General features: G+C 47.8%; 1 protein-coding gene across 3 annotated transcripts in view; it reads left to right on the forward strand.

The window, feature by feature from the left end:
- The first annotated feature begins 239 nt into the window (after positions 1-239).
- The window catches only part of LOC126529356 (BTB/POZ domain-containing protein 6-A-like), a 47558-nt gene continuing 31734 nt past the window's right edge, over positions 240-16063 (forward strand). The window contains exons 1-2 of one of the 3 annotated variants that reach the window (XM_050176957.3): positions 240-629; positions 10479-10579. In XM_050176957.3, coding sequence (XP_050032914.1) covers positions 623-629; positions 10479-10579 — 108 coding nt within the window. In that variant the 5' untranslated portion in view covers positions 240-622. Of the gene's footprint in view, positions 630-8129; positions 8489-10478; positions 10580-16063 lie in introns of those variants that run through there. The other 2 variants (XM_055069788.2, XM_050176958.3) reach the window with 2 other exon arrangements.

The following is a 16063-nucleotide window of genomic DNA, read 5'->3' on the forward strand; positions in this document are numbered from 1 at the left end:
GAGTGTCCCCTCTTGTTATATTTCTTTCTCTATGGCACCACCCTCACCTTTACATGGATACGGTATAAGCGCAGCGTATTATCTTGCCGTATCGCATTCCGCCGATGCACCTCCGCTTACACGTATGCGCATCTCACTGGCTGGCAAGCTAGCGCAGTCTGGTGTCACATTTCAAAATGAGCCCCCTACTTCCGGTAAGTATGCATCCCCTGTCCCGCGCCAACAATCGTAAAGCGATAACATTGAGAGCTTCAGACAGTTTCAGCGGCTCAAGCAAGTAGAGCTTTTGCAGCCACCAAGCGGTAGGCTTCGCACGCGGATTAACAGAGCGTTTTTTTTAAGACGCACAGCACACAATAAAGTATAGATATCGAGTAAATGCCAGCGCATGCGATATATAATAACGCCCAGTTAGCTCACGCAGGCTAGCTAACTGTCGCGACAACGATTCATTGGAACGTAGTTCCATCAGCGACCACCATCGTCATCATACCCGCCGGTTGCAACGCACAGTGGCCCGCCGCTTTGTAACAAGTTTAGGAAAAAAGCGCAGAAGCGGCTTCGAAGAAAGTGGGACGACTCTTTCAGTATCTCGGTGTTGGTTTACTTCCTGCGCTAAGGAATGGGCGGTAAGTGGTCTGCATTTAATTGAGTCATCGCGTGCGTCTGCACCAGCAATGCCGCCTACCTAGAAGTTCTGTGTCGCCTTTTTTTTTTTCTTGTATATATCTTTTTCTGTTCTTTTGTTGCGACAACAATCAATTGGGCACTCCCGGCGCATTTCTACTATCGGCGTAGCCATGACATTCAGTTAAAGGCCAAGGTAAAATCGTTGCCGCGCGCCATATGCTGTATGCGAGAGTCAAAGCGCGCGAAGGTGACCCGCCGATCGAGGCTCGGTCTCGCGCACGCAATGGCGGGGAGGAAGCGCGCCGTCTTCCGCCGTGTGCAGGGCTCCGGGGGGAGGACGGGGGGGGGCGTACTACTCCAGGCGGCCCGGGGAGCGTATTTAGAATTGCTCGTAGGTACAACGGGGCGTGCCACTTTTGACGGAGCTCGACGTTTCTGCGCAGGCGCGAGTAAGAGCGGGCGCGAGAGAGAAAATCTGGGGGCTTTTGCTCCTTGAATATATGACTCAGCCTAGGCACTACGGAGGAGGTTTCTTAGATTGCGTTGTATTCGTTTGTCCCCTGACATGCCGGCATTGCGGAGTTCGGTCGAGTTGGTTTATACGCTCCGCCGCTGGCTGCCCGCGCGGTGAGGCAGTGGGCGCGGACGCCGCTTGGTGATCGCTGTGTCTGAAGGGACAATGTTCTGACTGGTGTTTTATAAGTCGCTGGTCGAATTTTTCGTCGCGACGATAGATCGGATTTTTTACAAGCACTGCTCCAGGAGGGCACATGTAACCGGCAAACGGAGGCCTCAGGAGAGCACCTGAGGTTATATTAAAGCAGGCGGCGCAGGATCTCCGGGGCACCCAAGCGGTAGCGGGGGGATCAAAGCTGGAAGCCGGGCGGCCCGTGGGTTGGGGCCGCAGAGGCCGAAGCGTGCCTGGGGGTGTTCGCATAAAACATTGGCTGTCCGCGATAGCGGACAGCCGATCTTATACTCCCCTGGCACGCGCAGGCCTCTGCGAGCCCCAACCCACGGACCAGTCCGGCTTCTAGCTTTGATATCCCCGTTGCCGCTTTGGTGTCCTGGAGGCGCCGCCAATAATGCGAAATAATGACACGTTGTTTTCATTAGTAAAAACATGATCGATTAAATATGATTGCGTCGAGCCGCCAACTTGCGATGCTAAGTTCAGCACAACCGCGCCCCGCGACTTCTGCCGGCACGGCGCACCTAGGGACAAGCGCATACACCGCGCCCCAAGGGACTCCTCCGTAGTACCTAGGCAGAGTCGTATTTTCAAGAATCAAAACTCCCCACATTTCCTCTCTCGCACCCGCTCTCACTCGCGCATGCGCGCAAACGTCCATCGTCTCCGCAAGTTCCACGCCCCGTTGTACCTACGAGCAGTTGGAAATACGCGCCCGGGGACGTGTTTCTAATTACGCCCAAGCCCAGTGGTCCACCGCTGCGCCGCCCGCACGTACCCACCTTTCTAGGTACTTTTTCGCCGAAGCGCCACGGCACGTGCCCTAGAACCTTCGAGATATTTGGTTCTGCGTTCCTGGCTGTGCCTGGGCGCGCAGTCTGCTCGGACCAGCCCGCAATTGCAGAGTTTAGGCGGTATAGGTAAGTTTTAATTTTAAATGCCAACGCATTTGTATGCTTAATCAACGGGAAAACCGTCCCTTCGTCCGTGACGTAATAAGACCGCCGCTTTCAAGATAGCGCCCGCAGCAGCGAGCGAATTTGGCTCTGCGCTTCCTCCCGCTTCAACGCCCACAAAGTGGCGAAAACAGTGTTGACGGTGCTCTCGGCAAGCGCCTCCTCTACCACTTCCACAGATCGCTTTCAAGTTAGGGGCGCGCGCGCGCGCCTCTTCAACCCTAAGGCGGCGCGTAAAAAGCAGAGAGCACCCGTACGCTCTTGTCCGCGTGCCTAGCGCCAAATCGAGTTTTGCATCCACAAATCCGCGCAACAGCGCGCGCTCACTGTTCTCACTCACATACGCCTAGGCCGGCGCCGCTTCGTACTTTGTTATCGACAGTGTTTCAAATGCTTCGATATCTATAAACGTAATTGTTATATTTTTATAGCTGTGAGACCAGCGCAAAAAGGAAAGCACTTTCTTGCATCACATAAATCTACTTCACTGAGAGTTGAACGTTCCGCGCCGTAGCTGCGTTTCCATGCGCGTCGACGCGAGGGAACACAAGCGCGCGATAACAGAGCTGTTCCCCGAGATCACGCCGCATTTCGACGCGTGCGAGCCGTGCCGCACCGTGTGCGCATGCGTGGGCGCCTGAACGTGAGCTTTCGCGCGTCCGCAAGCATACGTGTCGTCTGCGCTTAAGGCCAAGATATAGTCCGACGTTCTCGGCGCGCCAGGCCGCGGCAGGCGAAGTCGGATACGCTGCGCTAGCGACGCCAGGGGTGCAAGAAATTTGCTTCCTCTACAGTTCGGCGTGCGCGCGCAGCGCGAGGCTGGCGCCATCTCTGCGTCCGGGAGCGCAACTTCACGGCTCGCGCATAAAACGAAAACTTTTGTGGCATGGCGTTAACTTGTCCTGGAAGCCAGAGCATCGCACTCATATTGCTAGTACGTCGGCTACGTCAAAAACGGAAGCGGCACATCTACATACGAAAGCTATTCGACAAGCGCCCTCAACTCGGCGACTACCACCAGCTAGTACAGAGCTGCGAAATGCAGCTTACCTGTGGCGAGACCACACTGCTTTCGTATAGCTTCCCACGCGTTGTTCTTCCGCTCTGTGTCGCGGTAGTCCATGCGTTTCACATCGTATACACATGGATGGTTGCGAATCGCTTCAAGCAGGCGTTCTCACTCGCGCTGTCATCAGACACGGATGTTGAAAAAACCACAGCCGCACTGTCAGTACGCGCACCGCAGGCCGCCATTCTGCCTTCTGCTCGCTGCCGCTACAGCGCGCAGTGCATTCTGGTCTAGCGTCAGCCGCGTGAAATAGAACACGCTCTATCTCCGCGCCGGCGGTGTTGAGTTCGCCAAGCGCACCTGGGCACGCCGGCTATGCCGTGACGCCGAACTGTAGAGTGCGCGTTTTTCACCGACGTCGCTTAACCGCGACGCGCGTGGCCGCGCGCGCGCGTTACGCCGGAGTATATCTTGCCCTTTAAGCTGCGAGAACACAGCGCGCTAAGCTATGAGCAGTCGGCACTCTTTGTTGACATCGCAGGTCGCTTTCAAGCTGCGCCCGCGTGGCAGTGCCATAAGAAGCCGCCGCCTGAGTACGTTCACGGTTCAATAATGGTTCGACGCCGATGGATAAAGCGCTAAAGAGCGATAACGGCTTATAATCGGCACGTCATCAGCGCGCCATAGCGCGCCCACCTGTAGTACTTTGCGTGCGTTATCAATGCTCCCTGTGCCGCTGTCGGCACCAGTTTCTGTCGCCACTGAGCTGTCGCTAGTACTGGCTTAATCAAGTTTCATAACGTTACTTGTGTACTTCATTGCCTGAAACGACGTTCTGTTAACAAATTAGCTGGAACGCCAATGCATTTCTCCGCAAAGTTCGGGAATCTATATCTCGAAACTGGTGTCATATTGAAAATTCGTTCCAAGTGGATCCGCCTTGCAAACTTCAAGGCTATTATTTGTAAATTGCAATATGCGCCATATTATAATTAGTTAACTTAGCGAATTTTTATTAATTAGCCGATTTTGCATCTGTTTTTTTTTGCTACTTTTGTCCGCCGCTTAGAGCAGAATTGTGATATTTGCCACAGGCGACTTTCAAAGACTTTTGAGAGTTCGCTGAAACACCTTGTATGTTTAAAAAGAACGCAGTCTTAGTAGTAATAAACAAATACTCTAATACCGCTTATTTCTTCCATGAACCCAGTTGTGGAAATTTCGACCTCAGAGTTCTATAATCCCCAGCCGGAACTTAAGGACGACTCATCGAGACTGATAAGCAAGATACTTTAACACAACTGTCTCATCCTAAACGTTGATGTGCAAAAAAGGAAAACGTGATTTTTAAAAATGGGATACGGAAACATTGTCTCGGATGTGACGCTTCCGACACATCGGGCAGGCAGGTGCTTGAATGGTGTCCTACTTATGAAAGCAGCAAATATAGTTGTTCTACGCAACTTCTCGAGACTTCTTAAACTGAACACAAATTAACCTATGCACGATGACGCGCAAAATAAAGGGAAGTGAGCGTCCGCACTAAGATTGTGTGACTGAAATATCCTCGGACCAGTGGCGTAGCCAGGGGGTGGCATACGGGGCACGTGCCACCCCCTGGATTCCCACCTGGTATGCGGTCTGTTAAGCCCCCTCCCCCTGTCCTCCTCCCCTTCCCTCGTAAAGTAGGTGACCTGCCACCCCACCTGGAAAACTTTTTGGCTATGCCACTGCCCCCAACGAAAACATTTTGATCACCTTGAACAATTACAAAATGTGTTTGTACAAAGAAATTCCATCATGATTTCCTTACTCCAACGAAATAAATCAAGTCTATTTATATGCGAGTGCCGAACCGAAACTTTCTTTGTTGTGGCATTTCTTTCCGGTTCAGCGAAAAAGATTCACTTCCAGTTCTATTCCCGAACGGAGCAATAACTGCTCAAACCGGTTCAGACCGTATCGCGTTCGTTACCATGAGTAAGCTAAGAATATTTACTCGAAAACACCATAATCGTTTTGCTACAGAAGCTCTAGAGTTGCACAACAATGAATAAAAGGGAAAGTCTGCTTGGTGTTCTTTAAGCTCACCGGTAGATAAAAAAATCACGTCCAGTGGAACTGTCGGAATCTATTTGAAGCAAAGCGCCAGTGACGTGGTTCAACAAATACTTTACAGCTCAATGCGATGCACACAACTCTCTTCAGCATCGACTCAGCGACGCCACGAGGAGTAAGGCGAAGTGTGAAGGTCGTTGATTGAAGAGTGGTGATGAGATGTGTATGGCACAGAGAAGTGACACGGGCGGATGTACATACATTCAAGACCGCTTGTGTCAGTGACGCACACTCGTTCTGTAGGAATGGCCAAGAATCGGTCTATATTCAGTGGCACATACATAATGTGCATATAACCGCTCATTGAACTATAAATTTAAGAAAGTCAAATAAGCCGTTAAAAATTATTAGGGGCATCGGCGCTTTAGAGATACTATTAGCGGAAATCATAGTTGGAGGAATCTCCTGATTTGCCGTTTTGTTAAGCAGAACGGATTCGCGCTCATCGGCACTACTTGATCAAAATGCCTTAATATATAAGCCGGCCGGAGCATCTCTTGTCAAACACACCGCTGCCCAGGAAAGGCGATGGGGAAATAAAAAAAGTTAAAGAAGTCCAGAGTATCAAGCCTTCTTTCATTACGAGATCTGTCTGCTTCAATGATTCAAAGCAGTTGACATTACTGTCAGACAGACGCTGATCGTCCCATGACCAAGAATGAACCCTTTTTATGTACAGTCTTGAAATATATACAGCCAGAATGGTCACATGACTTGTGTGAGAACTGTTTAAAGGAAATGAAAGCATAGCGCTTATCTCAGCGCGTGTCTGTGGCTCAGGCACACACAGGCCGTGTCTGGATGACGTCACAATTATAGGTATATAATACAAGATTTCTGTCGCGATTTCATCTTTTCTTAAGCGAGACACGGGTGTTCTCTCTGCCAGTTTTTTTTTTTTTTCGGTCAACATTCAATTTAGGTCAACTTCAGCATTGAAGCTTGTGAAAAACAAGCTTATACCACCGCACAAGGCCCTCATTCCACGTTCAAATCTACGATAATCAGTCAGAACGATGTACGAAGAGGGCAGGTCGTACTCGTCTGTTATAAGTAAAGATTTTTTACAGCGATCCGGGATAATAGGTAAAGAAACCTTGTGTTTAAAGATCACGTTGTCTAAGGACTCCTCAAAAGCAGTAAGTCATTTCTATTGCGCTGTTTTCAGGTTCAGCGAAGGAACCGACAAGCTTTGCTTCTTAAAGGAAAGTCATTTGATGCTCATCAATTTCAGGCTTTCACGACCTTATTATGAACATATTTGCCTTCCCATTGGCGAGACGTTGAAAGTCATACCATAATAGCGGTATAACTTCTAAAACCACGACAAACCCGCCGTGGTTGCTCAGTGGCTATGGTGTTAGGTTGCTGAGTACGAGGTCGCGGGATCGAATCCCGGCCACGGCGGCCGCATTTCAATGGGGGCGAAATGCGAGAACACCCGTGTACTTAGATTTAGGTGCACGTTAAAGAACCCCAGGTGGTCCAAATTTCCGGAGTCCTCTACTACGGCGTGCTTCATAATCAGGAAGTGGTTTTGGCAGGTAAAACCCCATAATTTTAAAACCACGACAAGCTGCTGTGAGTTTGCAAATGGGGATGCATCGTTGAGCCTCAGGTGCAGGCACTGCATGGATGAGAAGCTCCAGAGAAGGCGGCCCACGTGCACCCAAAGCAGTTATATTTTCTTTGCGCTTACGCTCTGGAGTGAAGCAATTCCTAATGTTCCAGTTCAGTTCTGGTTCGTGCAAAAATTATTTCTTTTTTTGCAGTTTTCGATTTTCGGTTCAGTTTTGGTTTTATGTCCTGACTTAGATACGGAGTGTCTGAATGCCCTACAAGCCCGTGCATGTATTATAATTCCACAGCACGCATTACGGAATTAAAGTTCTGTGCAGCACAAATGAGATGAAGTTGCATATTATCCATTTCCACAACACTCTTTCACTAACATCTAAAACTTTATCATTACAATTTAAATATGTTTCCAAACATTTCTTTTTTACAAATCTTGCATTGAATTAATGCAACATTCTATGATCGCGCCCTGCGGATAAACTCTAACCGCAAGGCTCTCGCCCCCCCCCCCCCCCCCTCACACATATATAAAAATAAAAAGCAATAGAAAATAAATAGATGGTCTTCAGTATGGGAACGGACTATGTACTGTTGCATAACTGATTTCAAAGCCGTAGGAATAGCTGAAGTCAACTGACCGGGTTTTTCTTTTTTTTTCGCTTGCACTTGAGCACTAACTACGTTCATTTTGCCCCACAGTCACAAGATATTTATAAAAGAGGGCAGCGTCTATTCAGAAGAACTTTCTGTGGGCCTGGTTGGTCAATATTTGACAAATTTGTAAAGCGCAAAAAACACACGCACGCACACACGCACGCATGCACACACACACACACGCACACACACAAACATATATATATATATATATATATATATATATATATATATATATATATATAGCTTTATTTGACAGGAAGATATTTTAAAGAGCGATGGTCGGAACCCCCCAATCTGACCTCCACCTGGAAAGTATGGCGCGTGCCTCTGCCAGTTTGCCGATTTTCGTTCTCGAAATATTTTACGGGAATGACACCCTTTGGTCTCGGCAGTCGCGAACATGCACAAGCACCCGGGAAACTACGCAAGTACTTCGTACCGATACACGCTGCCGCCGCGCCGCTCTTATCGCCGCCGTTTTCGCAGATATCGGGAACACGTCGGCTAGTTCCGGCGAACGATAAAGAAGAGCGAACAAATGCGGCCGCAGTTGAGTCCTTGCACTGCAGTCTGTAGAACCGCAGACGCAACTCGAATACGGGAAAGAACCGCAAGTATATGCGCGTCGTATAGCGCAGCACTGCCAGATTTTTCGACTTCGACCTTGTGGAGACGCTGTTCACCGAGTGCCATTGAGTTACTGTAGCGTTACCGGAAGCACTAAGGAGCATTGAGACCCTTATATCTATATGACCAAAGGTCATCAGTAGAACGCGTACTACAGCGGCCGCCCCCGCAGTGCGCTGCACTCCAACACTTTTGGATAGCACTGGAGCTAAAGAATGGGTGGTAAGTGGCCAGCGATGCTTTTCATTAGGCTTTTGCGTCGGCGCAACAGCGGTGCTACCAAATGAAACGTTGCGGGCACTCGGGCTTCTGTCCTTCTCGCTATGGCCGCACGCCCGAGCATGCATTCTGAAAGCGGAGCCCGGTCGTCCGCATACTTGTCAAATGGAAGCGATAACAGGTAACTGTAATTAATAACGCGATGGTTTGGCCTATTATTGATTGTTAGGCATACTAAAATAGAGAATGAAATCATTGATTGGGTACACACACACGCACACACACGCACCAAACATTTTGTATACAAGTTCTTAAAAAGTAATTAGTGAATGTCAACAAATGTCATTAAAAGGACATTACAATTTCTCTGAAACATTATTTAGAATGTTCAGTTTCAGAAGTAATTGATTTATTAATAAAACTGTCATGAATAATAACTTTGAAAGAACAATGAAATATACTTGAAGCAATGTTTAACGTCATAGTCGCGCCTATTGAAGCTACCCTGAACGCCAGTATTGAATGTTAAATGTACACTGAAATATATTCTCAATTTTACTGGACAGTGTTGGAATTGCACGAAACTTTACATTGAAATATTGTTAAGCTATGTCTTGTCATTTAGCTGAACCACTGATGTCTCATTGATATGGCCCTAACGCATGAAAGGGTAGGAACAAATTTAATTTAAGTTGCTTTTGTACTGCAGGTCCTGGTAAGGCTACGCAGCACGTCGGCGTATGTTTTACCTAGAGCGTGCATTCATTTTCAACTGAAAAACACGATCTCGCAACAGTCTGTATTAAACCATACTTTAAGCTTACTAGAAGAAGTGTTAGGATGCTTTTTCAGTTAACAAAGCTAAGTCAATGTTCTCTCTCAAAATAGCGCAATATCAACGCCGACAAACACTTAACGATAGGACGAGCTCTTGTTGCATTCCGCTTCCTTTGGAAATCGGCCGCTGCAGCTGCTCTAGAACCTGCGAATATGTTAAGTTCGTGCTCACTAAGACGCTACCATAGTAAAGTATGTGATGACATATACAGTTTATATGCTCTAGCCAAGCCATTCAGTTGGTTCTCGCATTCGGCTTAAAAATTTTTAGTAATATAGCATTTAACCTTAAAATACCTAACGACTTTTCGGCGAGCTCGCCAGCCCTCTCACGCGAAAATTGTAATCTCTTGTATCTATCTGCACAAAAATGCGTAATTTGCAGATATTTAATCTTTATGATAATGTATATGTAGATGATTAGTAGCTTTTAAGCAAAAATTAAATTTAGGGATGGGCCCACTTGAAATATGGGGTTGGGACAAGTTGAATTTGGAGATCGGCAAACTTGAAATTTAGGGGCGCGCCAAGTTGAAATTTTTGAGTTGGCCAATTTAAATTTTCGGATGGACCAAGTTGAAGTTTTGCGGTGGCCGACGTAAATTTAGGGTTGGGTCTACTTAAATTTGGGGGCGAGCCCATTTGAAATTTGGGTGTGGGTGAACTTGAGATATTGGGGCGGCTCGATGTCCAACTGAACGCTGCTAAGCGTTCTTCGAGTTATGAACTCCTCGCGGGCAAGCGAGCGCGTTGAGACGCCTCGCCATTTGTTGGGCGTGTTGGTAAACTGACTTGGAAAGCAAATTTAGCGCCAGCGAACAAGGACAGGAGGGGTATAAATCTCCTCATTGTCGCTGCTGCTGTGAATTTTCTTTAATTTCTACCCTTATCTCAAATAAAGTCACAGCAACAAGACCATCTATGTTAATTTTACATGGCTGGCACATCAGCCCCCTAGGGCCTACAACTATTGTCATCATATGCAGCACCGGTGGTGCTTTGTGAAACACGCGGTGAGATCAGTACATACAAATGCCGCGCACCAAATGCCTGTGTTTAGTGTTCAGTATTTATTTGCGTGTTTTTCGTGACTATGGCTTCCATAAAACAGAACGTTGCCTTGATAAATTTGTTTTCCCTTTGGTATCCTTTCTAGAACACTGCTATCAATGTGGGACCAGGAGCAAGTGGTGCATTCGATGCCGCCAGAAGTACTGCCGAGAAGCTTCGACGCAGACTGATGAACGTAGTTCAGAGGTAACCCGCTTGGTTTGACACACAAAAGCAACACCTTAAATTAAGGTGAACGCGTCAACAATTAGGTTAGTGCGTCAACATGCCCAAAGTACCTCGTTTACCAACATCATCGCTGGAATATTCAGTACGCATTATGGCTGTAAATGACCTTGTAAAGCTTTAGTGATGGTTATACTTCAGCTGCGGGAAGCGCTGAAGTAAATAATGCAAACAGAACTTTGGGGAACGGAAAAATGGCATAAACATAGATCATTGACGCCGCTGTGAAAACATGGCAGGAGGTCCCAGGATGGTAACATGCCCCCTCTGGTTTAGTGGTCAATTGTAATCAGCCTAATGACAAAAGAAGGTTAAGGATGATGCATTTCAATCTCAGTAATACGCGCGTCACACGCGCACCCGCGATCTCCTTTAGGATCAGCGAGCGCCAGACTTCCTAAGGGAGTTTGACTTCAAGGAAGTTGGGGTCGTGTCACACGGCCAATACTGAGTCAATAAAAGAAGCCGCCAGACGCGCGTTCGGCGGTGTTTGGTTTTTGTACGAGTACAAAAATGTAACTTCTAATTACGCTCTCAGCTATTGTTGGGGGCGAGGACTTACGGAGTCGCCCATTTGTCGGAAGCGCCTCCCTTGCGTAGTATGAGGGATCACGCGGCGTGCTCCTCACAGGTTTCGCTTACGGCGCTCAATAAAAACACCACGCAGCAGGCCTCCTGGACATTTATGTAGGTACTCTCAAAACGAGGGATCGTTTTACTGCCGAAATAATAATCTTGGGCAAACTGAAAGCACACAATAGTTCAAAGACGCTCTCTTTACCGAATACGTACAGTGAACGCCACTGCGCGCGGTCGCCGCGATGGAGTCTCCGGAACAGACTTCTTGCATGAAAGGTAGGCAAACGCTGTGAGCAAACCATGTGAAATGTGTTCTTATAGTGGGCTGTCTGTATAACTAAATGGAGTATAACAGTATGAGGCCTCAATGCGGCAAGACGGGTTCGCGGTGACTGACTGCGCGCCTGCATCCATGCATGTACGCGCGCAATGGGTGCTTTCACCCGCCATGGTTGCTCAGGGGCTATGGTGTTAGGCTGCTGAGCACGAGGTCGCGGGATCGAATCCCTGTCACGGCGGCCGCATTTCGATGGGGGCGAAATGCGAAAACACCCGTGTACTTAGATTTAGGTGCACGTTAAAGAATCCCAGGTGGTCGAAATTTCAGGAGTCCTCGATTACGGCGTGACTCATAATCAGAAAGTGGTTTTTGGCACGTAAAACCCCATATCTTTTTTAATGTTTCCCTTTCGCTACGAGCGCGTTCTCGCATCGTGCCCTGAACTTTAGGCAGCAGCATCTGAGCATTTGACAGCACACAAGCAACCAGTGTTGCGTGGAAACTACCAGAGCAGCTCAAGTATAATTTCTTTATGACTACGGACTTCTACACCTACCAGGGCGATATTGTATGTCCCATCGCGATCATTGAATCTTTTTTTTTTCTAAGGTCTTGGACTTTTAAATACCATTATTTCTCAAGTTGCCTCGCACTGTATGTTTGTCGGTCTTCTCAGCGAGCAATTACGCGCTGCTTCATTTATTTAACCCAGTACATTTCATTGTTGGGTGCTACACAAGCGTGAGCATATGTCATGCCTCATATTATGTGCTTCTTACCGCTCCCTTTCCATTCCAGTCAACTTGTCAGTATCCAGATTTAACAAGTTCATAGGCCAAAACTTCATGACAACAGCCGGGCCGCGCGCGCGGGCTAGCATCTCGGTGCGTGCTTTCTATTACTCACCGAACATCGCAACCCTGACGCCGTATTAGAAATCTTCCTCGCGCCTGTGCTTGCGCCACACTCGAGTTGTAGCCGATAGATGTCTGCCGTTTCTAAGTTTCGCGAGCCAAGCTTCATGCAGCTTCTTGTCCTGCGGCTACGTGTGCAGGTTGACATCGGGTTCTGTTGCGTTCGTCCGGCACTGCGGCACCGAGCACTAGCCTGCCATGCTGCACGCCTCCAAAGGCAGCCACTGCCTATTATAGTGCTTTCAAATGTTGTCAAGCAGACACCCAAGGGGAGAAAGCCTCACCAATTAACCAGAACCGCAGCGCAGCTCGGACTTTAAACTTTTGTTTTCAGCTCGCATCGGCGCTTCAGAAGCAGCCGATGCGGCCGCTGTATCCACATGATCCCTCATGCCACGTCACGCCGATGGTGGCGCCAGCTTTTCCAGTGGCGGAGCTCGCCCCAAATGATTAACGCTCCTTCCACGAAACACATATTACTTAATATATTTGATGCAAAAACATACAACTCGTCAAGAGTAAAAGTGCACTCGCTAAACATAGCAGAGCTGACAGTGACTCCAGCCACCCTGTACTTATCCGTGCGTTTCTTTGTGGTCTGGTGACTAGGCTCTGCTATCTGTGATCCGAACCAGTGCGAGCTATATATACTCAAAACACAACATTTCGTGCACGGTGGCCTCGTGAGCTTTCCTTTTATTTTGTGTACTGTGCCGGTGTCGGTCATCAGCGACCACAACGACAACTGCACGACTAGCACGACAAAGGCTACGTTTACATGAACCCGACGCGAAAGGATCGAGTCAAGCATAGGGCTGATCGAAACCGACGTGGCCGCGTTTACATGACCTCGCTCCTGACGAGTCGGGACAACGACTGCACACAGCGTCGAGCCGAGACATAATCGTGTTCAAACTGTGCTTCTGGCTCCCGCTGCCGTCGTCATAAGTTCCATCACCCCTATGAGGTTGCACTGTACAGGGCTTGTCTTGACCTTGTCCTGATACTATTCCCCCTGCCGGCGCCTAAATCACGATGTCAAAGTGATGCCGCCCAAGTCTCGGCGCTGGCGGGCCTAAGCGGGCCGGATCCGTCCGCGTTTGCGCACTAAAAACCCTTCAAGCTGGATAATTCTAGCGTATTCGGGATGACTGAGCTCGATTCGACGCTTGTTCAGTCCAACCAGCAAGTGTTTACACGAACTCGACATGCATTTTCCAGCCCAGCAAGCTGAATCGACCCGCGTCTGTCGGGTTCATGAAAACGCCCTGAAAGACGAGAAAAACGTGGCGCCAAGCGGCCAAAGTCGCGAGTGTTTGGCAGCAGCAGGCAAGTATAACCGTTGCTGAAATGCGGTTGAACTTTTATTTAGTTCAATAGAAATGTCATAAGCACGGGCATGAATAATTTTAATGCAAATAATTTGTTAATTCTCTGTTTTACAACAACCAGTATGGGCACGAGGGTACACGCGTCAGCCGCCGAGGGAGATCGGCAATCTCTCTCGACCAAAATCTCCATTAAACTTCCTTGGCGAAAGGACGACCGTGTGACACCGAGCACAAATCCCTCGAGACAAAGACGACGCAGTAAAATGCAGTTGGCGGGTGCCCGTGCGACACAGGCATGAAACGGAGATATGCTGACGATTGTATTTTTTTCTTTTCTTTATGGGGCGGTAATAATTTATTGGTTTTATCTCTTCATTTTTGTTTAGACAATCTATAGCAGTATGTTGAGAAATATTAAGATATGTATCTATTTTAATATAATGTTCGTCTACTGACTGTCCATTGACAAACGTTGTTAAGGGTTTATTCCTTCGTTGTCAATTCCGGCTTTATATAAGTTATCTATAAAACTCATGTTCGATTTTTCGGCGCTATGTTACCGCGGTTGTACGTCGAGGAAAGAAAAAAACTAAGAGGGAGCGTCACGCGACAACTTGGAGCCCAGTCATAAATCATGGGAAAGCTCATGGGGAAGAAGGCCATGATGATATGAAAGGCAAGTGGTATAGCGTCTAGCTTCCTCGCACGTTACAGAGACAAAGGAGTCGGTGCGTATCGTGACGGTGGGCGTCAGCTACCAAGCATGAGGTACATTGCACTAAGAGGACTTCTTGATCAGATGCAGCCAGCATATCAGAGTTACCACTTGACCGAGATAAGACATGGTTAGAGTGCTTGGGAACACCAGGACATAAGCAGGAACAACGCTCGTGCTTATATCTGGGAATTATCTATTTGTTTGTTCGTCTTTCCTAGTTCCGAGGCATCTTTCGTAGCGGCAGTAATCAATTAGCGAAGGTTTCAGCATCCGAACTGGAGCTCCCGACTTAACAAACACTAAGGACTTGCAAATTATATTCCAATAGCACTATCTGTGACAGTGGACGGTCTTCGCGGTTCGTATCGACGCAAGACACCATGCGAAGCATGTAAAAAGTCACCGCGGAGGAGGAAAGGCGCAGCAATGACCTAGTAAAATGCAGAAAACAAAGCGTCACAGTTTACGTGGGATGAAGAGTAGTTGCAGCGGCGGTAAAGCTGCGGAATGGGAATGGATGCGCTAGGAGACGGTAGAAGGTCCCAAATTGCTGAGGTATCTATCACAGCCGCTGCAGTGCGTCGATATCACGTGGTATTAGCGTCACAGGTCGTGTGGTAACGAGGGCAAGAACGTCGGGATAGTGTGACCTGAGGTCTGTAAAAAAAAATTGTGCCAGTTTCGCCGGAAAGGCGAAGCGTTTATTGCGATAGCAAATTATTAGAAACCTATACGAAGTAAGGATAGCAGCTTTACGAGCCGTAAAAGCTCGTAAACGTTCGCTTGCTATGTAAATAAACAAGCATGGTGTCACTCGCGCTCGAGCAAACATAAACACATCTCACTCCATGACCGTGGACGCTCGCTGTCAAAACATTAGCGTGAGGAAGAGCGTCAGCAAAAGTGAGCGGATTGACCTTTGTGCCACCTCTCTCTTCAACGCTAATACAGCGCCGACCACACAGCGCACACCGAGCTATCAGCCCTAGGCGTATCTAGACCCTGCATTCATCGCAGATAACTTTTAAGATTCTACGGCCGCACTCAGCCCCGCCATAGGTGGCCGCCACCGTATTAGTTGCCTGATCATGGGGGGAAGAAACAAAATTTGTCCTGCAGTGAGGTTTAAAGTGTTAATATGACGCAGCTAGCGGCGAGGTAGAAAAAATATAGTTATTTAACTTTCCCGCCATGTCCACATCAGCACTGCGGCACACGTCCACTCATCACTGTTTTGTTCACTGGTTTTCGGCGGTTTACAAGGTATATTGTATTATAATTATCCATGCACTCTAGTAGAGAAATTTGCCGGCAGTCGTCTCGTCGTTACAAAAACTCAATCAGAATAGTCCGGTCAGCACGTACTTTATAGTAATTGAAAAAAAAAAACTATATATTAGTATGGCTCCCATGTACGGGTAACGACTGCTCTTTTTCACGTAGTTAATAAACGAAGTAGAATAAAGACTACTAACTAGGGTTTTATGAGTTCTTGCACTGATATATATATATGAACAAGCTTCACTTGTTTTGTTGCACCTAACCTAATATTTCGCACTGAGGAAGTTATTTTTGTATGCATACCGCTGCTGCAGAATTATGCTAGCTAATATCGTATAGTGA

Source organism: Dermacentor andersoni, chromosome 8 (assembly GCF_023375885.2).
Source record: "Dermacentor andersoni chromosome 8, qqDerAnde1_hic_scaffold, whole genome shotgun sequence".
NCBI classification, from domain to species: Eukaryota; Metazoa; Arthropoda; class Arachnida; order Ixodida; family Ixodidae; genus Dermacentor; species Dermacentor andersoni.